General features: G+C 34.9%; 1 protein-coding gene across 2 annotated transcripts in view; it reads left to right on the top strand.

Moving 5' to 3' along the window:
* The window catches only part of FAAH2 (fatty acid amide hydrolase 2), a 191,875-nt gene that overhangs the window by 64,992 nt on the left and 100,599 nt on the right, over positions 1-26,284 (top strand). For both annotated transcript variants that reach the window (XM_045512845.2, XM_010949977.3), the window contains exon 4: positions 13,367-13,576. In XM_045512845.2, the coding sequence (XP_045368801.1) occupies positions 13,367-13,576 (210 nt within the window). The remainder of the gene's footprint in view (positions 1-13,366; positions 13,577-26,284) is intronic.

Genomic DNA, 26,284 nt, shown 5'->3' with positions numbered 1-26,284 from the left:
AAAGAATAAAAAAGGGGGGATGTGTTCTCATATAGACTATGCGCTCTTAATGATATTATCGAGAGGTCTTTCTGTCCTTTCCCTGCTACATGAATGCAACTCTCTGCTTCCAGATACCCTCTGTTGTCACCCGTGGCAGGCTACAGGTCACTCCCCCTTCTGATACTTTGGTCAGATGTGTTTGCACAAGTTAGGCGGGCAGATTGTGCCCCCTTCCAACACCACAGTCTGGTGCTGCGTTCCTGATGTTAAGGGGAGTGGCCACCTGTCCTCTCCCATTGCTGGCTGTTGCCCTTCTCTGTGAATTTGTCTGCTCCACCTCAGTTCCATGCTCTGTAGGTAGGCTCAGGGTAGTTGGTGGAACAGCCCCACCCCGATCCATGCCAGAACTCAGCTCTTTGTTTGTTTTCTTGGAAGCACGTATTCTCGGAGGTACCAGGACAGGATTATTCTATCTGTCTCGGGCTGTAATCGGGTCTCCGTCTTGCCTTTGAAGCTGCTAAGCCCTTAGATACTGATTCAGGTTTTGACCCCACCCCCGCCTGGGTGCTATAAACTGGAGGATATGGTGGCTGTGGCTGAGTCCCACCTCTCTTCTCCCAAAAACCTTCAGTATGTTTTCTGAGGTAGAGGTTATGGCACACTTCCCGAACCCAGGGTGTATCAGCTGTGTTGTTTTATGGAGGGCCCAGTTTGTTTTGCCCTGTGTACCCATTCTTCCCCAGCACACAGCACCCTGGAGTCCCTCGGGGTTGTCTCTGTGCAGCCTGCCCCATTCTTCAGCCCAGCTTGCGTAGGCTGTTCCAGTCCCAACTGCCGCTTTCCTTCTAGGGCTGGTGTTTGTGGAGACCCTCTGTGCCTATTTAACTTAGTTCTGTCTGTCAAGGGCTGCTCTGTACATATCCAAGCCTTTGAGGTTCCCCCTCTGTCCCTCTGACCTCTCCATTGGAGAGGGGAAGATCCAGTGAACAAGCGCTATTCTTTTGTTGCTCCCTCCCTTTGGGACTTGTCCTGGACTGTTTTGCTTTTTCTTCTTTCTTTTTTCCTTTTCTCCTACTAGATTCATGGTGTCTTTGTCTTTTGAAGAGGGCAATGTTCTATCAGACTTCAGCAGGTGCTCTGGTTTTCTGGGCGTGTCCATAAATGCAAGTTTTGGTGTATTTGTGGGAGAGAGTGAGCTACAAGCGTTCTTCTAATCCACCATCTTGGCCTGTCTCCTATTTTTCTATTTCTTTAAGTCATCTTTAATTTCCTGAATCAATGTTTTATAGCCCTCTGTGTACAATATGCCACCTACTTGTGCAGATTTATTCCTAATTATAGTATTGCTTAGGATACAATTTTAAAGGGAATTGTTTCTTTGTTTTCTTTTTCCAATATTTCATTGTTAGTGCAAAGAAATGCCACTGATTTTTGTATGTTAATTTTTATCATGCCACCTTGACAAATAATTTTATCAGCTGTATTATTTCTTGTGTGGATCCTTAGGATTTTCTACATATACTATCATGCCATCCATGTATAGTAACAATTTTACCTCTTGTCTTCCAATTTGGATCCATTTTGTATCTTTTTTACTTGTGTGATTGCTATGGCTAGGACATCCAATACTATGTTGAATAGAAGTGGAGAGAGTGCACATCCTTGTGTTGTTCCAGTTTTTAGCTGGAAGGCTTTCAACTTTTAACCATTGAGTATTATATTGGCTGTGGGTTTGTCATAAATAGATTTTATTATGTTGAGTTATGTTCCCTTTATACTGAATGTGGTAAGAGTTTTAATCACTAATGGATGTTGAAGTTTACTAAATGTTTTTTCTCCATCTATTGAGAAGATCATGTAATTTTTTTCTTTTTTTTAATTGCGGTATAGTCAGTTACAATGTATCAATTTCTGGTGTACAGCATAAGGTCCCAGTCTTACATATACATACATATATTTGTTTTCATATTATTTTTATTAAATGCCATAACAAGATATTGAATATAGCTCTCTGTGCCATACAGAAGAAATTTTTTTAATCTGTTTTATACATAGTGGCTAACATTTGCAAATCTTACACTCTCAAATTTATCCCTTTCCACCTCTTCTCCCTCAGTAACCATAAGATTGTTTACTATGTATGTAAGACTGTTTCTGTTTTGCAGATGAGTCCAACAGTATTCTCTTTATTTCTGTTTTTAAGATTCCATATATGAGTGATATCATATGATATTCCTTCTCTTTCTGGCTTACTTCACTTACAATGATGATGTCTAGGTTCTTCCAAGTTCCTGCAAATGGCATTAATTAATTTTTTATGTCTGTGTAGTATTCCATTGTATAAATAAACCACAACTTCTTTATACAGTCATCTGTCAATGGACATTTAGATTGGTTCCATCCCTTTGCTATTGTAAATAGTGCTGCTCTGAATATTGGGGTGCATGTATCTTTTCAAGTTACAGATCCCTCTAGATATATGCCCAGAAATGGGATTGCTAGGTCATATGTTAAGTGTATTTTTAGTTTTTTGAGGAGTCTCCATTCTGTTTTCCATAGTGGCTTCACCAAACTACATTCCTACCAGCAGTGTTGAATGGTTCCTTTTTTTGCACAAATTCCCTAACATTTATTGTTTGTGGACTTTTGAATGATGACCACTTGGATTGGTGTGAGGTGATACCTCATTGTAGTTTTGATTTGCATTTCTCTGATAATTAATGATATTTAGTATGCTTTTCATGTGCTTATCAGTCATTCATATGTCTCCATTGGAGGATTGCTTCTTTATGTCTTCTGCTCATTTTTGGATTGGGTTACTTTTGTTATTAAATTGTATGTGCTGTTTATATATTCTGGAAAATAAAACCTTTGTCAGTTGCATCATTTGCAAACATTTTCTTTCACTCTATAGGTTGTCATTTTATTTTACTTATGATTCCTGATGCTGTGCAAAAGCTAATGTTTAATTAGTTCCCATTTGTATCTTTTTGCTTTTAGTTCTTTTCCCAGGGTAGACATTCCTAGGAAAACATTGCTAAGATTTATGTCAGAGAATGTTTTGCTTATATTTTCTTCTAAGAGGTTTGTTATGTATTGTCTTATATTTAAGTCTTTAAGCCATTTTGAGTTTATTTTTGTGTATGGTGTGAGGGAGTTTTTAACTACATTGTTTTACATGCTGCTGTCCAGTTTTGCCAACACCACTTGCTGAAGAGACTCTCTTTCCTCTATTGCATTTTCTTGCCTCCTTTGTTGAAGATTAATTGACAAGAGGTCTGTGATTTCATTTCTGGGCTCTCAGTTCTGTTCCATTGATCCATATGTTTGCTTATGTGTCAATACACTGCTTTTTGATTACTGTGACTCTATAGTATTGTCTGAACCCTTGGATAGTTATTACTCCAACTTTGTTCTTTTTCTTCAATATTGTTTTTACAATTCTGTTTTGTGTGTGTGTGTGTGTGTATGTGTGATTCCATATACATTTTAGGATTATTTGTTCTAGTTCTGTGAATACTGTCCTGGGTAATTTGATAAGGATTGCATTAAATCTGTAGATTGCCTTAGACAGTATGGCCATTTTAACCATATTGATTCTTCCAATCCAAGAGAATGAGATATCTTTCTATTTTGTTGGGTCATCTTTAACTTTTTAAACAATATTTTGTAGTTCTCCGTGTATAAGTCTTTCCCCTTGTTTGTCAGATTTTTTCCCAAATATTTTGTTGTTTTGGATGCAATTTGAAAAGGGAATGATTTTTAAAAATTTTTCTTTTCCTATTATTTAATTGTTAGTATAAATAAATTCAGTTGATTTCTGTATGTTGCTCTTGTATGCTGCTACCTTGCTTAATAATTTTATCAACTCTAGCATTTTTGTGTGTGCAGCTTTTAGGGTTTTCTATATATAGTATGTTATCTGCATATAGTGAGCATTTAGTCTCTTCTGTTCCCATATGGATCCCTTTTATTTCTTTTTCTTTCCTGACTGCTGTAGCTGGGACTTCCAGGACTATTTTGCATAGAAGTGGTGAGAGTGGGCTTCTTTTTCTTGTTAAAGATTTCAGTGGGAAGTTTTTCAGTTTTTCACCATTGAGTATTATGCTGGCTGTGGGTCTGTTTTAAGTAGCTTTTATTAGGTTGAGATATGTTCCCTCTATATCCACTTTAGTATGAGTTTTTATAATAAATGGGTGCTAAATTTTAGCAAATGTTTTTTCCTGCATCTATTGAGATGATCATGTGATTTTTGTACTTTCAGTTGTTGATGTTGTGGCTCACACTGATTGATCATGGATGTTGAAGTTTCCTTGCTTCCCTGGGATGAATTGATCTTAATCATAGTGTTTGATTTATTTTATATGTTGCTGGATTCTGTTTGCTACTATTTTCTTGACAATTTTTGCATCAATGATCATCAATGATATTGACTTATAATTTGTTGTTGTTGTTGTGTATTAGTCTGGTTTTGGTATCAGGGTAATGGTGGTTTCATAGAATGAATTTGGAAATATTCCCTCTTCTTCAATCCTTTGGAAGAGGTTGAGAAGTAATGGTATGAGTTCTTCTTTGTATCTTTGTTGTAATTCCCGAGTGAAACCATCTGGTCCTGGAATTTTGTTTGCAGAGAGGTGTTCTTTTGTTTTTGTTTTTGTTTTTTTTTTTTTTTTTTTTTTTTTTTGCTGATTCTACTTTCTCATGATTGTTCTGTTCAAATTAACTATTTTTTCTTGATTCAGTTTTTGTGAACTATATGTTTCTAGAAACTTTTCCATTTATTATAGGTTCTGCAGTTTGTTGCTATATAGTTGTTCATAGTGTTCTCTCATGTTTTTTGTTTGTTTTTTGTGTGTTTCTGTATTTTGATATTTTCACCATTTTCATTTCTTAGTTTGTTTTTGTGTGTCCTCTCTTTTTCCTTCTTGGTGAGCCTGGCCCAAGGTTTGCCAATTTTGGTTATCCATTCAAAAAACCAGCTTTTGTTTTCATTGATTTTTCTACTATTTTAATCTCTATTTTATTTTTTCCTCCCTGACTTTTATTATTATATTTTCTTCTGCTGAATTTTAGTTTTGATTATTCATTTTTAAAAATTATTTTAGGTGGTAGGTTAGTTTATTTATTTGACATTATTCTTGTTTTATGATGAAGGCCTCTATTGCTATGAACTTCCTTCTTAGAACTGCTTTTGCTGCATTCCATAGATTTTGTGTGGTTGTTTTCATTTTCATTTATCTCAAGGTATTTTTTAATTTCTTTTTTGATTTCATCTTTTTTTTTTTTTAGTAAAATGTTGTTTAGTCTCCATATAGTCCTGTTTTTTGTCATTTTTGTTTGCTTTTTGTGGTTGATTTCTAGTTTCATAGCAATGTGGTCAGAAAAGATACTTGAAATAATTTTTATCCTCTTAAATTTGTTGAGGCTTCCTTTGTGTCTGACTGTGTGGTCTATCCTAGAGAATGTTCCATGCACACTTGAAATAAATGTGTATTCTGCTTTTTGGGGATGTAATGTCCTAAAAATATCAGCTATGTCCAACTCTTTCATTGTGTTACTTAGTATCTTCATTGCCTTATTGATTTTCTATCTGGAACATCTGTCCAATGATGTTAGTGAAGTGCTAAATTCTCCTAATATTATTGTATTCCCATCAATTTCTTCCTTTATGTCTGTTAGTGTTTGTTTTATATATTTGTATGCTCCTATTTTGGGTGCATACATGTTAAGGTGTACATACCCTCTTCTTGTTCCTTTTATCATTATATAGAGTCTTTTTATATTTCTTATTGCCTCATTTTAAAGTCTATTTTGTCTGATACAAATATTGCTACCTCCACTTTCTTGTCATTTCTACTTAAATGAAATATCTTATTCCACCCTCTCACTTTCAGTCTATGTGTGTCCTTCACTCTAAAGTTGACCTTTTGTAGGCAACATATTTTAGGCTCTTGTTTTATTATCCAATCTTCCACTCTACATCTTTTGATGGGAGCATTTATTTCATTGACATTTACACTGATTAATGATAGATATGTATTTATTGCCATTTTAAACTTTGTTCTCCACCTGATTTGGCATTTCTTCCTTGTTCTTTTCTTTTTCTTTTTGTTTTTCTTTCTTTGGTTTGATAATTTTCTTTTCTACTAGCTTAGATTCTTTTGTTTTTTGTGACTCTATTGTATGCTTCTGATTTGTGGTTACCCTGTTTTCCAAGTATGTTAACCCATTACTATATCTTTTTGCTTTAGGCTGGCAGTCATGTAGGCTGAAACACATCCTAAAAAGTACAAAAAAAGAAACGAGGAGAGAGAAAAAAAAAACTATATTCCTTGCTCCCCTCTCCCACCTTTTATTATTTTGATGTCATTTTTCTTAACATCTTCATGTTTATTATCTTCAAGCTCATTGTAATCCATTTCTAATTATGGTTTTCTCTTTTCTAGAGCTTCTGGATTCTTTTCTATTTAGAATTGCTGTTTCAATGTTCCTTTTAGGATGAGTTTAATATTGCTGAATTCTTTTAGTTTTTGCTTGTTTTTGAAATTATTTATCTATCATTCTATTATAAAGGATAGTCTTGCTGGGTAGAGTATCCTAGGTTGCAGCTTTTTCTAATTCAGGACTTTGAATATATCTTGCCACTGTTTTCTGGCCATCAGTGGTTGTGTGGAGAAATCAGGTGAAAACCTTATGGGTGTTCCATTTTAGCTAACTTTTTGTTTTTCTCTTGTTACCTTTAGAATATTTCTTTTATCTTTTGCCATTTTAATAGTAATATGTCTTGGTGTAGATCTGATTGGGTTATTCTTGTTTGGGATCCTCTCTGTGTCCTGTATTTGGATATCTGTTTCTTTCTTTAGGTTTGGGAATTTTTCAATCATGATTTCTTCAGACATCTTTTTGATCCCCTTTTATCTCTCTTCACTTTCTGGGACCCCTATTATTTGTAGATTGGCCAGCTTTATATTAGCTTATATTTACTTTATATTGCTTTCACTGTGTTTCATTTGCTTTTCTGTCTGCTATTCGGATTGGGTGATTTCTATTACCCTGCTTTCTAAACCACTTACTCATTCTTCTGCATTATTTAATCTTCCTTCAACTGACTTTAGCTTGGCTTTTATCACAGTAACTGAGTTTTTTAAAATTTTAATTGGCCCCTCTTTATAGTTTCTGTTCCTTTTTGAAGTATTCTCTGGGCCTATTCATAGTCTCTTATTTCCTTCAGTGTTTTTGTGAAGAAAAAGCTAGGCTGGACCTAACTCATAAATCTAAGTTTAAGAAGTGTTGGATTACTGATCTGAGTTCTGCTGGGCTAACTCGTAAATCTAAGTTAATAAGTGTCTGTCTGCTCGTGTTTTTTTTGTTGTTGTTGTTTGTTTTTTTTTGTTTGTTTTTGTTTTTTTTTTTTTTTGCTAGCCAGCTGGATTTTCAGAGGAACATATCTGGCCTTGGAATGTTGGTTTGCTGCCTCCCTGCCTCTGCTTTTGTGATAATGATGCTGCTAAAGCTGTTCCATGCCTATTGACCAAATACCCCAAGCTTGTAATTAACCCTATAAAACCTCATGCACATGTTTTGGAGGTGCTCAGAGCTTCGGAGCAAAAGCCTCTCTGAGCCCACTGGCATATAAATCTGAGTACTCCAACCCTATGAGTGGTGCTTGTTTCTTGGCTGGGCTATCATTTCCATAACATTTTTATTACCCTCTTTTTGAACTCATCATCTAGGAGAATGTTAAGATCTATGTCATTGTTCATACTTTCAGAAGACTTCTCTTGTTCTTTTCATTGAGAGTGGTTCCTCTGCATCTTCATTTCACTTATATTTCTCTGACTCTATGAATTTAGAAGTAATAGTTATCTAATATGGTTTTGATGTGCTTTTTTTTTTTTAAAGTGGGAGCATCATTTTGTAGACTGAGTGTCTAATAATTTTGTCATGAGGGCTGTTTTTGTATGGATAGTTGCCATGTATTTCTCTGTGTGTGTTGTTATCCCCATGTGTTTGGTTTTATGGTGACCAGAATCTGCCCTGGTTGTTAAGCCAGCCCTTCTCTTTGCTATTTGGTTGTTTCAGCCCTGTTGGGTTCCAGGTCTGCTCCCCCTGTTGGAATAGAGGCTTCCAGACCCATTTCTTAGCTATAATATGTGGTAGGCAGGATTGAAGTGCTTACACTTGAAGAGGAGTCACTGAGTATTCCTCTGAAGGAAATGTACACTGGGAAGTGCCCTCTGTGGTATTGTCTGTCACTTTTTATGCAGGCTTAAAATGTACATTTTGTTGATACTGCCTTTCTCCTACCTCATCCTTGAGAATGTTGGCAACACACTCTGGTGTCCCCCACATCTTGCACCCACGGAGCCACTGGTGTAGGTCCTCCGATGTCAGGTACTAGGACCTGCTGTAGAGTGCGTGCAGTCTCATAACTGGATCCAACATGTACCACATCATCAACCCAGACTCCAGCCCTGCTGCCTCATATGGTATGCAGGCCCACTGTTAATGCCAGTACCACCACTGCCATGTACTGGAACTCTGCTCATTTGTCTCAGAAGTGCAGGTCCACAAAGGCACCAGTGGAGCAAATCCACCACCACTGCCTGGAATTGAATCAAATCTCAGTCCCAACTGGGAGCTTGCAGGATCCCTGGATATAGATTTATGTTTCAGCTCTTCTTCTGCCCAGGAGCCACATACCAGTGATTGTTCAGCTCCAGAGCAAACCATGAAAATGGCTGTGTCTGAACCCCACTTCTCTTCTAATGAAAATGCTTGCCAACCATGGTGCTGAGCAAGGTCATATGGGATGGCAGGGAAGCCTGCTATGGCTGGCTTGCATTACACCCCTCCCCCTCCCATTGTGCACCAGCAGTGTTGCTTTTCATGAGGGTCTTAGGCTGTTCTGTTCTGCACACTCCCAGCATAAGTCTGCATGACTCCAGTCCCCTGAGGCTGCCTCTGCACAGTGAGCCCCAGTCCTCTTCTTGGGCTTATCTGCAGAAGCTAAAGCTCCAGAATCTTTGCCCAGCCCACCCTGTGTCTTGAGCATAGGGTTGCAAATACCGTCTGTTCCAGTTTCTCTCAGGTCTGTCTGCCAAGTGGCTGTTGCTTTCTCCTCAAGCCTCTGAAGCTCTCTTTCTGTCTACATTGACCACCCGATAGAGAGGGGTCTTCCAATAGTGAGGGTACTTTTCCTCCTTTGCCACTTTGTCCCTGGGGTACAGGTCTCACACCAATTTCTTTTTTCTTTTTCTCCACACCAGTTTTGTGTGGATTTCCTTGTATTTTCAATGCAAGATATATTCTGCCAAAGTTCATTAGGTATTTTGTGTGATTTTTTCCATATACAGATGTAGATTTTGCTGTATTCATAGAATAGGGTGAGTTAAGCATCCTACTCCTCCACCTTGGCCTTACCCCCATCTTCTTTGTGATAACAATCTTAGTGGCTATAATAAATCTCATTGTGGTTTTCATTTGCAGTTTTGTATGAGCTAATTATTTTTCTTTTTAAAATGAGAAAGTAAAATATCATATAAAAATTGATGTGTCCTTTGCCCCTCATCCCCAGGTACAAGCATGTTTCCCTTTCTCTCCCTCTCTCCTGTATAGAAGATACAGCCACTATCCTCAATATGTTATTCTGCCTTTCAAGTATATTCTTAATACTTCTATGTGTTTATCAATTCAATATTGAATAATAAATGTTAGTACTTTTTCTGCCTTTTTTTCATGTATTGTCATACTGTGCATTTTCTGTAGTTTCCTTTGTCCAATTGAACATTACATTTGTGATTTTTATCCATATTTATATATGTATCTTTAGATCATTTATTTTCACTTATGATAATTATAATATGAATAACTTGAAGTTAATTTCCCCTTCCTCTTAGAAAGATTTTAATTTTTCCCATTATATACACCATGCATATGTGTCAGAGTTTTCCCTGGCTGTATGTATAATATTGGGATTGTTGACTCATAAAGTATGAAACATCTGCTATATAAGATATTGTGACATTGCTTAGTATACTATACTATCAGTTAAAATTCTGCTAGAGCTATATCAGCACTTTGATTTCTATTTTTGCAAGTATTTGATGCTGTTGCACTAATTTATTTTTTACCTTTTTAAATTGAGTTATAGTCATTTTAAAACGATGTGTCAAATTTCAGTGCAGAGCACAATTTTTCAGTTATACATGAACAAACATATATTCATTGTCACATTTTGTTTTTGCTGTGAGCTACCACAAGATCTTGTATATATTTCCCTAGCAATACAGAATTATCTTGTTTAACTTTTCTGCATATGCCTGTCAGTATCTACAAATTTGGAAATCCCATACTGTCCCTTCCCACCACCCTGTCCCTTGGCAACCACAAGTTTATTCTATGTCTATGAGTCTGTTTCTGTTTTGTATTTATGTTCTTTTTTTTTTTTTCAGATTCCACATATGAGTGATCTCATATGGTATTTTTCTTTCTCTTTCTGGCTTACTTCACTTAGAATGACATTCTCCAGGAACATCCATATTGCTGCAAATGCCGTTATGTTGTCAGTTTTTATGGCTGAATAGTTTTCCACGGCATAACTATACCACCTCTTCTTTATCCAGTCATCTGTTGATGGACTTTTAGGCTGTTTCTTTGTCTTGGCTATTGTAAATAGTGCTGTTATGAACATTGGGGTGCAGGTGTCATTTTGAAGTAGGGTTCCTTCTGGACAGATGCCCAGGAGCAGGATTCCTGGGTCATATGGTAAGTCTATTTCTAGTCTTTTGAGGAATCTCCATACTGTTTTATACAGTGGCTGCACTAAACTGCATTCCCACCAGCAGCGTTGGAGTGTTCCCTTTTCTCTACACCATATCCAGCATTTATCATTTGTGGACATTTGAATGATTGCCATTCTGGTTGGTGTGAAGTGATACTTCATTGAAGTTTTGATTTGCATTTCTCTGATAATTAGTGATACTGAGCATTTTTTCATGTGCCTATTGATCATTTGTATGTCTTCCTTGGAGAATTGCTTGTTTAGGTATTCTGCCCATTTTGGATTAGGTTTTTTTTTTTCTTTTTAAGTCATATGAGCTGCTTATATATTCTGGAGATCAAGCCTTTGTTGGTTTCATCATTTGTAAAAATTATCTCCCATTGAGTAGGTTGTCTTTTTGTTTTACTTATGGTTTCCTTTGCTGTGCAGAAGTTTGTAAGTTTAATTAGGTCCCATTTGTTTATTCTTGCTTTTATTTCTATTGCTTAGGTAGACTGCCCTAGAACATTTTAAAGATGCATGTCAGATAATGTTTTGCCTATATTTTCTTCTAGAGGTTTATTGTGTCTTGTCTTATATTAATGTCTTTGATCCATTTTGAGTTGATTTTTGGATATGGTGTAAGGGAGTGTTCTAGCTCTTTTGATTTACATGCTGCTGTCCAGTTTTCCCAACAACATTTGCTGAAGAGACTGTCTTTATTCTATTGTATGTTCCTGCCTCCTTTGATGAAGATTAGTTGACCAAAATTTGTGGGTTCATTTCTGGGCTCTCTATTCTGTTCCATTGGTCTATATGTCTGTTTTTGTACCTATACCATGCTGTCTTGATGACTGTAGCTCTATAGTATTGTCTGAAGCCTGGGAGAGTTATTACTCCAGCCTCTTTCTTTCTCTTCAGTAATGCTTTGGCAATTCTAGGTCTTTGAAGGTTCCATATAAATTTTATTATGATTTGTTCTAGTTCTGTGAAATATGTCCTGGGAAGTTTGATAGGGATTGCATTAAATCTGTTGATCGCCTTGGGCAGTGTGACCATTTTAACAATATTGATTCTTCCAATCCAGGAGCATGGACACAAAAAGATTATACATCATGAGCAAGTGGGGTTCATCACAGGGACACAAGGGTGGTTCTACATAAGCAAATCAATCAATGTAACACATCAACAAGAGAAAGGACAAAAACCACATGATTATCTCAATAGATGCAGAGAAAGCATTTGATAATATTCAACACCATTTATGATAAGAAATCTCACCAAAATGGGTATAGAGGGAACTTATCTCAACATAATAAAAGCTATATGTGACAAACCTACAGCCAGCATAGTACTCAATGGTGACAAACTCAAAAGCTCCCCACTAAATCTGGGACAAGACAAGACTGCCCACTATCACCACTCCTATTTAACATAGTCTTGTTAGACTAATTTTTTGTTATCAGTGCAATTGATGAGAAATGATATGTCACTGCTGTTTTAATTTGAAATTTCCTGGATTACTTTTGATGTGTAGAAGCTTCTCTTATTTTTCTGGCCTTGCAAGATTCTTTGTTAAATTTTGTTATTTTTTTCTGTTTTTTAAATAGCTTTTTTTCTCTTTCTATTGTTGATCTATAAGGTTTCTTCATATATTTTGCAGACTTACCCTTTCATTTTTATGGTGCTAATAACTTCTAGTGTTTTGCTTATCTTTTACCTTTGTTTATAACTCCTTTGTTGAATAAAGCTATATAATATCTTGAATGAATAAATCTTATATTTTGCAATTTCTGCTTTTATGTCCTGTTTACAGAAATATTCCCAAAACTTTTATTATGAAAATTTTACATGTATTTTCTTTGAAATTTAAATGTTTTATTTTCCACAGGGAAATATTTATATACATTCTGTTTTGTTTATAATAGGATGTAGAGAAATAAATATGTGTGTGTATATATATACACACACACACACACACATATATATATATATATATATATATATATACACCCATATGAAAGTAAGTTTTCTAGTACCTTTCCTTACTGATATAAATGGCCCTTTTATTTCATAACAAGGTTTCCATGATTATGTGATATCTGTATCTATATCTATATCTATATCTATATCTACATCTCTCTCTCTATATATCTATCTATCTATCTATCTATATATATATATCTATATATATATATCTTTTTCTATCCTCTCTCTAGTGTTTCTGCATGACGTTGATATTGTACCTTTTTACTTCTCTAAAACTATTCTTCTCTAAGATAGGTTATAAAAGTACTGCACAAGGTTGTTTGGTGGTGGAAATTATAATAATAGCTTCTATTTATCAGATACTTTACATTCATTATCTCATTTATTCCATATAAGTCAGATTCAGAAAAGTTAAGTGACTTTCCTAAAATTAGTAGGATTGGAAAGCTACAGAGACAGGATTTGAACTCAGGTCTGTTTCCAAAGCCTCTGTACTTTCCAATAAGTTATTCAACCTCTCAGTACTAAACAAATCTCCCACAATAGCTGGGCTGACTCATTGTAGTTACTCAGTAAATTGTTGTTATTGCTATTTAATAAGACTTTAACTTCCTTTTCTTGTGTCCCTTATAGGAATGCCTAATTCTTCTGGCCTTGTGAGTCGTCGTAATGCCATTTCCAAAACAGATGCCACTGTAGTAGCTTTCCTGAAGGAAGCTGGTGCTATTCCCCTTGGCATTACCAACTGTAGTGAGCTGTGTATGTGGTATGAATCCAGTAACAAGATCTATGGCCGATCCAACAACCCATATGACTTACAGCATATTGTAGGTGGAAGTTCTGGTGAGTTTGACATTTCAGTTAGTGAGTCACGTGGGGAGGTGGGTACAGATACTATTGCATGATCATCTGGGAAAGCCATAACCTGGCTTTTATAGTAAAGGCAATTCCAAAATGTGTCATAAATTGGTGAAGAGCATTGTGGAAAATGAGTATTCAACCTTTTGGTTCCTTTGCATGTGTCTCTGTGTGAAGAGAAATAGAAAGAGAGAAAGAGTGTGAGATTGGGAGAAAAGGAGGGGAAGAAGGAGAGAGAGAAAGAGAGAATGTGAGTTAGTGAAGCTCTAATGGGGTGCATGACAGATCCTTTCCATTTTGAAGGTTAAAAAGAGGAGACATACCCAGCAAAGTATATTGGGAATTAGGAAAAAGTGATATAGGAGGAAAACATAAGAGAGTATATTTGAGACTAGAATTTACAAAGTCTTTATCAAACTTGAAGATATGTATATGTGGGTTAGTGAAATATATTTAGGCTTGTGGTTTCTAGACCCAGATTATTTTGACAGTTCTTCACTATGTACCCTTGGTCACATAATTAAGGTACTCAGTGGGTCAGTTTCCTCAACTTATACTATGGTCCTAATAAAGAAACCTGCCTTGTAAGTTTATTGTGATTATTGGAAATGTAAGTTTTACTTTAGGTTTCTGGGCTGGTATGTTAGGAGCTTGGAAGTTCTCATTTCCATTTCCACACAAAGAAATAAGCTGGACAAACTGAAAATCAACAGCTCTTCTCAGAACCATCAGAAAACTGATGTTGCAGGGAAACTACTGTCTCAAAAATTGAAGAGAGACAGGAAGATACAGAGAATAGACACTTGTTGTAGCAGAATGCCAGAAAGTGAAAATCCGAGAAGAATAATTACAATGGAATGAAAATCTAGACTGCAGTTGACCAATTGCTGGAGGTTCAGCGTGGACAAGTTTGAGAGTTAAAATTTCCAGGGGGACCCTACACTTTTATGAATTTTATATCCAAGAATACTATCAGTTTATCATAGTGAAGACTGGAGAAAAATGACCTTGTACAAAGGGAGAGAGAAATTACCTATCTTGATATATGGCCAGAAATTGTTTCTCTAACAAGGAGTGCACTCAAATAAACTATTTAACCAGAGGATAATTGACTGGGGTTCCATCAGAGTCTAGAGGAAGACTGGAGAAAGAGACCTAGCCTGGAGGAAGAGAAATACCCAACTCCAGCCCTCTCTAGTTTTCCTGTCCCAACTAAGTTGGGAAAACAAAACAAAAGTGAGAAGTGTGTGTTAAGGTTACAATATAGAGATGCAGGTTAATTAGCAACTAAGATCTAATCATACGACTATAGAATGATTTCCCTCCCCTACCACACATTAACACCACATTAGTAGAGCTCTTGCATAGTAGGGAAGTACAACTAAAAGAACTATGCATAGATGTTATTTACAGTGGCTCCAGGGAAACCCAAAGGCAGTATGGAGACAAAAACAAGGATGCAGAATGATGACTTAGCTTCTGACACCAACAGATAGAGCAAACAGTTAATACAGTTTAACCTCTAGCCAGATAAATATGAAACCTCACATTATAAGCCTATTTATCTCAGTTCTCATTACCAGTACATTTCCGGTTTTCAACAAAAAAGGCATACTAAATGATACAGTTTGGAGAGAGAGAGAGAAAGCAAGCAAGCATCAAAAGAAGACTTAGATATGGTAGGAATGTTGAAATTATCAGACCATAAATTTAAAACAATTATGATTAATCTGATAAGAGCACTAATGGAAAAAATGGACAACATGCAAGCACAGATGTGTAATATAAATGGAGAGGTGGAAACTCTAAGAAATAATAAAAAATAAATGCACATCATAATGGAAACCAAGAGCACCTTTGATGGACCAGTCAATACATTGGATATGTTGAGGAAATAATTAGTCACATTGAAGAAACATGAATAGAAACTTCAAAAATTGAAATTCAAAGAGAAAAAAGAATGAAAAAGGCTGAACAAAATATCTGATAACTGTGGGATTATAAAAGGTGTAACATACATGTAATGGGAATACTAAGAGAAGAAATATTTGAAGGAATTATGATAAATTTCCAAAATTATTTATAGATACCATACTATCTATCATGCCTTTTACCATGAAGGTAAAAAAAAAAAAAAAAAAAAAAAAAAAAAAAAAAAACACAAATATCAAAAAACTACACCTGGGTATCATACTCAATTTGCAGAAAATTGAAAAGAAAAAAATTGTGAAAAAAGTAAGAGGAAAAAATACACTTTACCATGGAGATGGAAGTAAAATTATGAAATGAAGTGAATTTGTTCCTCCAAATTTATATGTTGAAATTCTAGCCCCAAATGTGATAGTATTAGGAGAGCATGAAGAGGTTATTTTATCATGATGGTGGAGCCTTCATGAGTGGGAATTATGCCCTTATAAAAGGGACTTCAGTGAGTTCTCTTATCCTCTTTCCACCTTGTCAGAAAACAATGAGCATACAGATGTTTAAAACCCAGAAGAGGGCTCTCACCAGAATTAACCATGTTGTCACCCTAATCTTGGACTTTTAACCTCCAGAATGGTGGGAAATATATTCATAATTTATAAGCCATTTATTCTATGGTACATAGTTATATCAGACTAAACTGACTAAGACAAATTACATCAGAATATTTTTTTTATCAGAAACCATGCAGACAAGAAGACAGTTCAGTGAAGTATTTAAACTGATACAACAACAACAAAAAATGTACATCTCTAAATCCAGCAGAAATACCCTTAAAAATGAAGATGAAATAGAGTTTTGCTAGCAAACAGACTTGAGTGATATTGTCTACCAGTAAATTTCTACTGCAAGAAATATTAAATAAAATTAGTTCTTCAGAGAGAAGGAAATTGTTATAGGTCAGAAGCTCACATCTACATAAAAAAGAATCATTAGAGAAGGATTAAATGAAGCTAATGTCGTTTATTTTTCATTTGTTTTAAAAATTGAAGTATAATAGATATTTTTTACCTTCTTAACTGACCTAATAGATAACAGTTTATTTGATAATAATAACAATGTTTGGGTGATTATAACTTATGGGTAAATTAGATAAATGAGAGAAATGTTATAAAGATGAGAGGGCAGAGAATAGCTCAGTGGTAGAGTGCATGGTTAGCATGTATGAGGTCCCAGTTCAATCCCTAGTACCTTTATTAAATAAATGAATAAATAAATAAATAGATAAGCCTAATTACCCCCAATAAATAAATAAATAGAAAATTCCCCTTTAGAAAAATAAAGAAAAGAAAGAAGCAAAACAAAAAATAATGAAAATTTTAAAAGGGGTGGGCATAATGAATTGGGAATACTCTGTTATAAATTAATTTCATTACTAGGCAAGTGCCTTAGAGTTATTTAAAGGAAGTCTTGGATTAGTTGTGAATGCATATTGTAAACTGAAGAGCAAGGGCTAAAAGAAGTAAAACAAACAATAAAGCTCCATGTAATTTACCTGTAATAGAGGAGAAAAAATTAGAAACATTAAAAATGATCAATAAAAACCAGAGTAGACAGAAAAAGAAACAAAGTACTAAGGCAATGAAAACAATAGGAAAAAATATGGTAAATATTAATCTAACTATATGAATAATCACTTTACATATCTGTGGTATAAATACATCAATTAAAAGATAGAGACTATCAAAATGAATTTTAAAAGACCCAATTATATTTTGTCTCTAAGAAACCTACTTCAAATATAAAAACAGAAACATTAAAAATAGGACAGTGAGAAAGATATACCATAATACAATTAATCTAAAGAAGGCCGGAATAATTATATCAATTTCTGACCATGAAGACTTCAGAGAAAGAAAAAATTATTAGGGATAAAAAGTTCATGTCATAATGATACAGGGGTCACTTCTTCAAGAAGGCATAAAACTGTCTAATATATATGTGTGAAAATACAAAATATAAATATGTGAGGATAAATGATAGAACTGCAAGGAAAAATAGTTTCATCCACTATTATAGCTGTTCACTGCAACACCTGTCTGTCAGTAATAGATAAATACAGAATGCAGAAAATTAGTAAGCACATTTTTGAACTGAATATCACCATCAATCAACTGGATCTATCTGCTATCCATAGAACACTTTAGCTAAGAACTGCAGAATGTACATTTTTCTCAAACTCATATGGAACACTCACCAAATAGACCAAGTTCTGGGCCATAAAACATTCCTTGACAGATTTATAAGAATAGAAATCATATAACTATGCTTTCAGACCATAATGAAAGTAAACTTGACATCAATTACAGAAAGATAGCTGGAATAACCCCAAATTTTTGGAGATTAGACAGTGCACTTCTAAATAACACTTAGATGAAGAAAAACTAAATGAAAATGAAAATACAATTTATCAAAATTTGTGGGAGAGTGATGTCAGCAAGATGGCAGAGTAGTTAGTCCTAAACCTTTACTTCTCAGTAGAAATATTAAAATACAGCTAGAGACTGGCTAAAATAACTTTCTAGGAGCTCTGGAAAACATTAAAGGTCTATAGCCACTGAATGATTGCACAGTCAAAAAAACACATATTCAAAATAATAGGAAGTGTTACAATTTTTCTTATCCTTGCCCTGCTCCCTCTATGGCAGAATGTGGTGTAGAGGAAGCAACCACTTAATTCCCCATGCCATTTCTCTAAACATAGGGAGCAGAACAGAACTTACATGCAATGTTCTAAACCATATGAAGACTACTGAAGAACTGGTCACTGTTTTCCCAGCTCTGAGCTCAGATGGGATACGTCAGCATAGCTTGGATCTCAGAATGGGAAAAGCCACAGTGATGGGTTGGTACTGGTCATGAAAGCTGCTGGGGGACTACAGATGTGTAGAAAACTAGGACAAGGGATTACAGGTATAAAAATACAATAGAATATCTGAGAATCCAAAAAGAAGCTGTGGTGAGACTATTTGGAAAGTCATGAGTTTTAAAAAGTACTTTTACACATAGAGGAAGTGAAAAACACATTTAAGATTTATTCTCCAAAAATACCTGAAAAGACTTTATGCCTTCTCCCCAGGCTGATCTAAAGGCTCAGGATATGTCTTATTAAATAGTAAAGATTTTTCCTCACATAGATCCAGTCTATAAAAACTGGAAGAAATGGCTGCTTTTTCAAATGCTTAAATTTCAACAAAAATATCACGAAGGATACAAAGAAACAGGAAAACATGGCTCATTCAAAGGAAGAAAATTAAGTGGTATAAGTTGTCAGTGAAGAAATGCAGGCATTGGACTTACTAGACAAAGGCCTTAAAACAACTATCAAATATGCTGTAATTGCTTAAGTAAAACATGGACATAGAACTAAAGGAAATCAGGGAAATAATTTGTGAACAAAAAGAGAATATAAAAAAGATATAAATTGTAATAAGGCAACAAAAGTAATTCTAGAGTTGAAAAAACTGGTAACTTACTTGAAAAATTTACAAGACAGTTTCAATAGTGTACTCGAAAAGATAAATGAAAGGATCAGTGAATTTGAAGACTGATCATTTGAAATTATCATGTCTAAGTAGCAAAAAAGAGAAAAAAACAGAATGAAGGAACATGAACAGAGACTAAGGAACTTACAGAACATAAACAAGCAAACAAAAACAATAGATGCTTTATGGGTTTCTTTAAAGGGAGAGGAAGGAAAGGGGAAAAGTATTTGAAGAAATACGGCCCTTAACTTTGCACATTTGAGGAAAGACATAGATTTACAAAATCAAAAATGAATTGCGAGTAGAGTAAGTACATGTAGACCCACACTGAGGCACATACTAAAACTGTTGAAAGACAAAGACAAAGAGAAAATCTTAAAGTGGCAAGAGAAATTGAGTGGTCTTGTAGACGGGATCCTTAATGAAATTTTCATTAGATTTCTCAGCAGAAACCTTGGAAGCAAGAAGGCAGTGAGATTATATATTAAGGATACTGAAAGAAAATAACTGTCAACAGACAGTTTTATATTCAGGACAACTGTCCTTTAGAGATAAGAAATAAATTAAGATATTCCAAGATAAACAAAAGCTAAAGGAGATTACTGCCACTAGATATGTCCTACAAAGGATGCTAATGAGCACCCTTAAATTGTAATAAATGGACACTAGAAATAAACTCAAAGCTATATGAATATAAAGATCTCTAGTAATACATGAGCAATAAATACATGAGCAAATATAACAACCAATATTAGTGTAATTTTGTTTTGTACATAAATTTTTATTTTATACAGGATTTAAAAGGCAAATGCATAAAGTTATTATAAATATGTTATTGGGTATTCAATATATATGGATGCAGTTTGCTGCATCAGTTACATAAGGTGGAAGAGCAGGAGATCCAAAGGAGCATAGTTCTTTCATACAATTGGACTTAAGTCAGCATACATTTAAAATAGAGAGTTATAAATTTAGGTTGATGACTTGTATCATTTATAAGATGGCCAGTTAATGAAATCACAAGAGGAGACAGAGGAGAAGCTCAGGAAAACAAAGTTTGTTATGCTAAAAGGTCCTAGACATGAAAGGCACAGCAAATTGTGCAGGGTCACATGGAAAAGACACCACGAACATCAGGAGGCAGAAGAGAGTAACAAAGATTATTTAGCCTTTATTGGGAATTCTGCAGGAAAGGCAAGGCAGGATAAACAGTTTAGAATTGGCTAGTTTGAAAAATTTCAATGGGCTCTGAGCTTTAAGAGTAAACCCTGGGAGTGGTCTTAAACCTGGAACTGAGATAATTAAGGCAGAGGAATACCTCCTAAGGTGCTTTCAGACAGAGGAGGTATGGCTCTGAATTGATTTGTTTACATATCAAAGGCATGCTCATGAGTAGGCCATTTGCCATCTGTAAGAATTGGATAACCCAAGGAGGGGAAGTTTCTCCCCAATTAGAATGTATTTTTAAGGTGGCCAAGATGGCAGAGTAGAAGGAGCTGGAGCTCATCTAATCTCATGAACATACCAAAATCACAAATAATTATATAACAACCATCAATGAAAAGACTGTAACCTACTAGAGAAGATCTTCCATAACAGAAGAAATAAAAAAGAAACTACAGCAAGATGGGTAGGAAGGGCAGACTCGACATAGAATCAAATCCCATACCTTCCCAGGTGGGTGAACCACATACTGGAGAATAATTACATTGCAGAGTTTCTCCCACAGGAGTGAGAGTTCTGAGCCCCACATCAGGCTTCCCAGCCCAGGGAAATGGGACCAGGGCAAGAAGCTTCCAGAGTATTTAGTTTTGAAGGCCAATGATACTTAATTGTAGGCGCTCCAAAGGACTAGGGGAAATAGAGCCTTCACTCTTAAAGGATGCACACAAAATTCAAATGCTCACCAGAACCAAGAGCAAGAGCAGTAATTTTATAGGAGCCTGGACCAGACCTGCCTACTGGTCCTGAGGGCCTCTGGGGAACATGGGGGTGGGGTTGTGGCTCACCTTGGTGACATAGACATAGTGTCAGACATATCAGGGAGTATTTATCTGCATTAACTCCTCTTCCTGGAGGCTGACATCTTGCTTGGGTCTTTAACATCAAGTCCCGTCCTTACTGAATATCCTATAGGATCAAGTGGTGGGTTGCCTCAGGCCAAATAACTAACAAGGTGGGAACAGATCTCCATCTGTTAACAGACAGACTGCCTAAGATATCCTGAGCCCACAGATGCCTCTAGACACAAATCTAGACATGGCCCTGCCCACAAAAAGGCTCATACCCAGCTCCACCCATCAGTGGGCAGGCACTGGCCCCTTTGCCAGGAAGCCTGCACAAGCCTCTATACCAGCCTCACCCACCAGGGGGCAGACAACAGAAGCAAGTAAACTATGATCCTGCAGTCTATGGAATGAGTATACAAACACAGGCCAGACTCTACCCTAGGACCTGTTGGCCCTTGGCCCTTGGGTAATGAGAAAGAAGTGCACCACAGGGATTTATAAGATGTCTCTTACAGACAGCCGCTTCTCCCAGGTCGAGAAAAGTAACTAACCTACCACAAGCAAACATTCAAACAGAAATTTGGACAGAGTGAGGGGACAGGGAAATATGTTCCAGACAAAGGGACAAGATAAAATTCCAGTAGAAGAAATAGGTGATGAGGTGTTAGCCAAACTACCAAGAAGGAGCTCAGAGTAATGTTTGTAGAGATGCTCAAAAAACTCAGGTAGAGACTGGATACACAGAGCAAAAAGGTAGAAGTTTTTAACAAAGAGTTAGAAAATTAAACAACCAAACAGAGTTGCAGAATAATAAATGAAATGAAAAATACACTGGAAGTAATCAATAGTAGGTTAAATGGGCAGAAGAATGGATCAGTAAGTAATCTGTAATGAAAATGATGATCCAAAACCTATGGGACATCGCAAAAGCAGTTCTAAGAAGAAGGATAATAGTGATACAAGTTTACTTCAAGAAACAAGAAAAGAAAATCTCATATAAACAACCTAAAGTTACACCTAAAGCAATTAAAGAAAGAAGAACAAACAAAAAACAAAGCACAAGGAAGCAATTAGAGAAAGAAGACAAATAAAGCACACAGTTAGCAAAAGAAAAGAAATGATTAGATCAGAGCAGAAATAAATGAAATAGAGACTAAGAAAACCATAGAAAATTATTGAATCTAAAATCTGGTTCTTTGAAAAGATAAACAAAATGGATAAACCTTTACCTAGACTCATCAAGAAAAAAGAGAGATCCCCCAAAGGAATAAAGTCAGAAATGAAAAAGAAGTTACAACAAACACCACAGAAATACAAATGATCATAAGAGGCTACTATGAGCAAATATATGCCAATAAAATGGGAAACATAGAAGTAATGGAAAAATTCTTAGAAAGGTCCAATCTCCCATGTCTGAACCAGGCAGAAATAGAAAAATATGAATAGACCAATTACCAGTACTGAAAATGAATCATCAACTTAAAAACTCCCAATAAACAAAAGTCTAGGATCAGATGGCTTCAGAAGCAAATTCTACCAAAATATTTAGAGAAGAGTTAACATCTATTCTTCTGAAACTTTTCCCAAAAATTTCAAAAGAAGAAATAATTCCAAACTCATGCTATGAGGCCATAATCACTCTGATAACAAAACTAGACAAAGATATAACACACAAAAAAGAAAATTACAGGCCAATGCCACTGATGAACATATGAAGAACTCCTCAACATAATAATGGCTAACTGCCTCCAACAAAACATCAGAAGGATCACACACCATGATCCAGTCTGACTTATCCCAAGGATGCAAGGAGTTTTCAACATCCACAAATCTATCACTATGATAATCCACATTAATAAATTGAAAAATAAAAACTATATTATCATTTCAATAGATTCAGGAAAAGCTTTTGATAAAATTCAACATTTATCTATGGATGTCAACATAGTAAAGGCCATATATGACAAACCCACAGCTAACATACACAGTGGTGAAAAGCTAAAAGCATTTCCTCTAAGATAAGGAACAAGAAAAGTATTCTTAATCTCACCACTTTTGTTCAATGTAGTTTTGGAAGTCCTAGCCACAGCAGTAAGACAAGAAAAAAGAAATAAAAAGAGTCCAAATTGGAAAAGAAGTAAAACTCTCACTACCTGGAGATGACATGATACTCCACATAGAAAATACTAAAGAGGCTACAAGAAAACTACTAGATCTCTTTATTGAATTGATAAAGTTGCAAGATATAAAGTTAATATACAGAAATCTGTTGCATTTCTATACACTAACAATGAATATGAGGAAAATAATTAAGGGTTTATCCCATTTACCATCACATCAAAAAGACTAGATACCTAGGAATAAACCTACCTAAGAGGTAAAAATCCTGTAGTTGGAAAGGTACTGAAAGAAATTGAAGATGATACAAACAGATGGAAAGATATACTATGTTCTTGGATGAGAAGAATCAATATTGTTAAAATGGCCATACTACCCAAAGCAATCTACAGATTCAATGCAATCCAATAAAATTATTAATGACATTTTTCACAGAAGTAGGAAAAAAAATTTGTATGGAAACACAAAAGACCCCAAATAGGTAAAACAATCTTGGCAAAGGAGAATGGAGCTGGGGGGAATCATACTTCCTGACCTAGACTATACTACAAAGCTACAATAGTCAAAGCATATGATATTGGCACAAAAACAGGCACAGAGATCAATGGAATGGGATAGAAATCCCAGAAATAAACCAACACACTTAAGGTCAATTATGGACAAAGAAGACAAAAATATACAATGGAGAGGACAGTCTCTTCATTAAGTGGTGCTGGGAAGACTAGACAGCTACCTATAAAAGAATGAAATTCAAACATTCTCTAACACCATATAAAAAAATCAAAATGGATTAAAGACCTAAATGTATGACATGATATTATAAAACTCCTAGAGGAAAACACAGGTAGAACACTCTTTGACATAAATTGCAGCAATATTTTTTGGATCTATTTCCTAGTGTAATGGAAATAAAAGCCAATATAAGCAAATGAGACCTAATTAAACTTAAAAGCTTTTGCACAGCAAAAGTAACTATAAACAAAATGAAAAGACAATGTATGGAATGGGAGAAAATATATGCAAATGAGGTAATAGTGCAGCCTCTATGGAGAACAGTACGGAGTTTCCATAAAAAAGTAAACATAGAATTGCCATATGCTCCAGCAATCCCACTCTTTGGTATATATTCAGAGAAAATTGTAATTTGAAAAGACACATGTACCCCAGTGTTCATAGAAGTACTATTTACAATAGCCAAGGCATGGAAGCAATTTAAATGCCTATTGACAGATGAATGTATAAAGAAGTGGTATGTGTGTACAATGGAATATCACTCAGTCATCAAAAAGAATGAAATGATGCTATTTGCAGCAACATATATGGACCTAGATATTAACATGCTAAGAGAAGTAAGTCAGACAAAGACAAATGTCATATATCACTTATATGTAAACTCTAAAAATGTAATACAAATGAACTTATTTATAGACCAGAAATAGACTCAGAGACATAAAAAGCAAACTATGGTTACCAAAGGGGAACATGCTGTCTACAAGTCTTTTTATTCCTTCAAGTTTTATTGAGACATGATTGACATACAGCACAGTATATATTTAAGTTGTATAGCATAATGAGTTGATATACATACGTCATGAAACGATTATCAGAATAAATTTAGGGAACATCCATCATCTCATATAGATATAAAATTAAGGAAACAGAAAGAAACTTTTTGTGGTAAGAACTCCTAGGATTTATTCTCTAAACATCTTTTATATAAAATATCCAGCTGTGTTAATTATATTTATCCTGTTTTACATTGTGTCATTATTTATTTATCTTTTAACTGGAAATTTACATATTTTGATTGCCTTCATCCAATTTCTCCTACCCCTAGTCCCAAAATCCCTCCTTAGTAACCATAAATCTGATCTTTTTCTATGAGTTTTTTTGTTTAGTTTTGAAGAATAACACTATTTAGTTTCTGTTACATAAAATAGTGATTTTATATTTCTATACGTTTCAAAATGATCACTACCATAAGTCTATTTATGACCTGTCACCATACAAAGATATTGCATAGTTATTTCCTATATTCCCTAGACTGTACATTTTATACACATGCATCATTTATTTTGCAACTAGGAGATTGTACCTCTCAATTCCCTAAATCTCTTTCTCTCCTTCCCCTAACCCCCACTCCTCTAGCACTATATGTTTGTTCTCTGTATCTATACTTCTGTTGTAACAAATAGCCTACTATTTTCCTTCTTTGTGATAATCTTTGTCTGGTTTTGGTATCAGGGTAATGGTGGCCTAATAGCATGAATTTTAAGTATTCCTTCCCCTGAAATTTTTTTGAATAATTTGAGAAAGAGTTATGCTGACTCTTCTCTAAATGTTTGGTAGAATTCAATTATGAATCTGTATGGTTCTTGAATTTTGTTTGTTGGAAGTATTTTTATTACTGATTCAATTTCATTACTAGTAATTCTATTCATATATATTTGTTTAGTTCTTCTTGGTTCAGTCTTGGGAGATTGTACATTTCTAGGAATTTTTCCTTTTTTTAGATTGTTTATGGTAATCTTTTATGATCATTTGTGTTTTGCTTGTGTTGGTTGTAACTTCTTTTTCACTTCTAATTTTATTGATTTGGGCCCTCCCTGTTTTTTCTTCATGAGTCTGGCTAAAGGATTACCAGTTTTGTTCATCTTTTTGAATAAACAATTCTTAATTTCATTCATCTTATTTTATTTTATTTTTTAGTCTCTATTTCATTTATTTCTGCTTTAATCTTGATTATACCTTTCCTTCTACTAACTTTAGGTTTTGTTTCTTCTTTTCCTAGTTTCTTTAAGTGTAAAGTTCAACTTTTTATTTGAGGTATTTCTTGTTTCTTGAGGTAGGCTTGCATTACTATAAACTTCCCTCTGATAACTGTTTTTGCTGTGTTTCATATATTTTGGATAACTGTGTTTTCTTTTTTTTTTTGTTTTTCTCCAGGTATTTTTTTTTATTTCTTCTTTGACTTCTTCAGTGATCCATTTGTTGTTTAGTAGGCATATTATTTAGCTCCTGCATGTTTGTGTTTTTTGCAGTTTTTTTTTTTCTTGTAGTTGATTTCTAATCTCTTACCATTATGGTCAGAAAAGATG

This window comes from Camelus bactrianus, chromosome X, assembly GCF_048773025.1.
Source record: "Camelus bactrianus isolate YW-2024 breed Bactrian camel chromosome X, ASM4877302v1, whole genome shotgun sequence".
Lineage (NCBI taxonomy): Eukaryota > Metazoa > Chordata > Mammalia > Artiodactyla > Camelidae > Camelus > Camelus bactrianus.
Note: the sequence above shows the minus strand (reverse complement) of the source record. Positions and strands in the feature narration are given on the sequence as shown.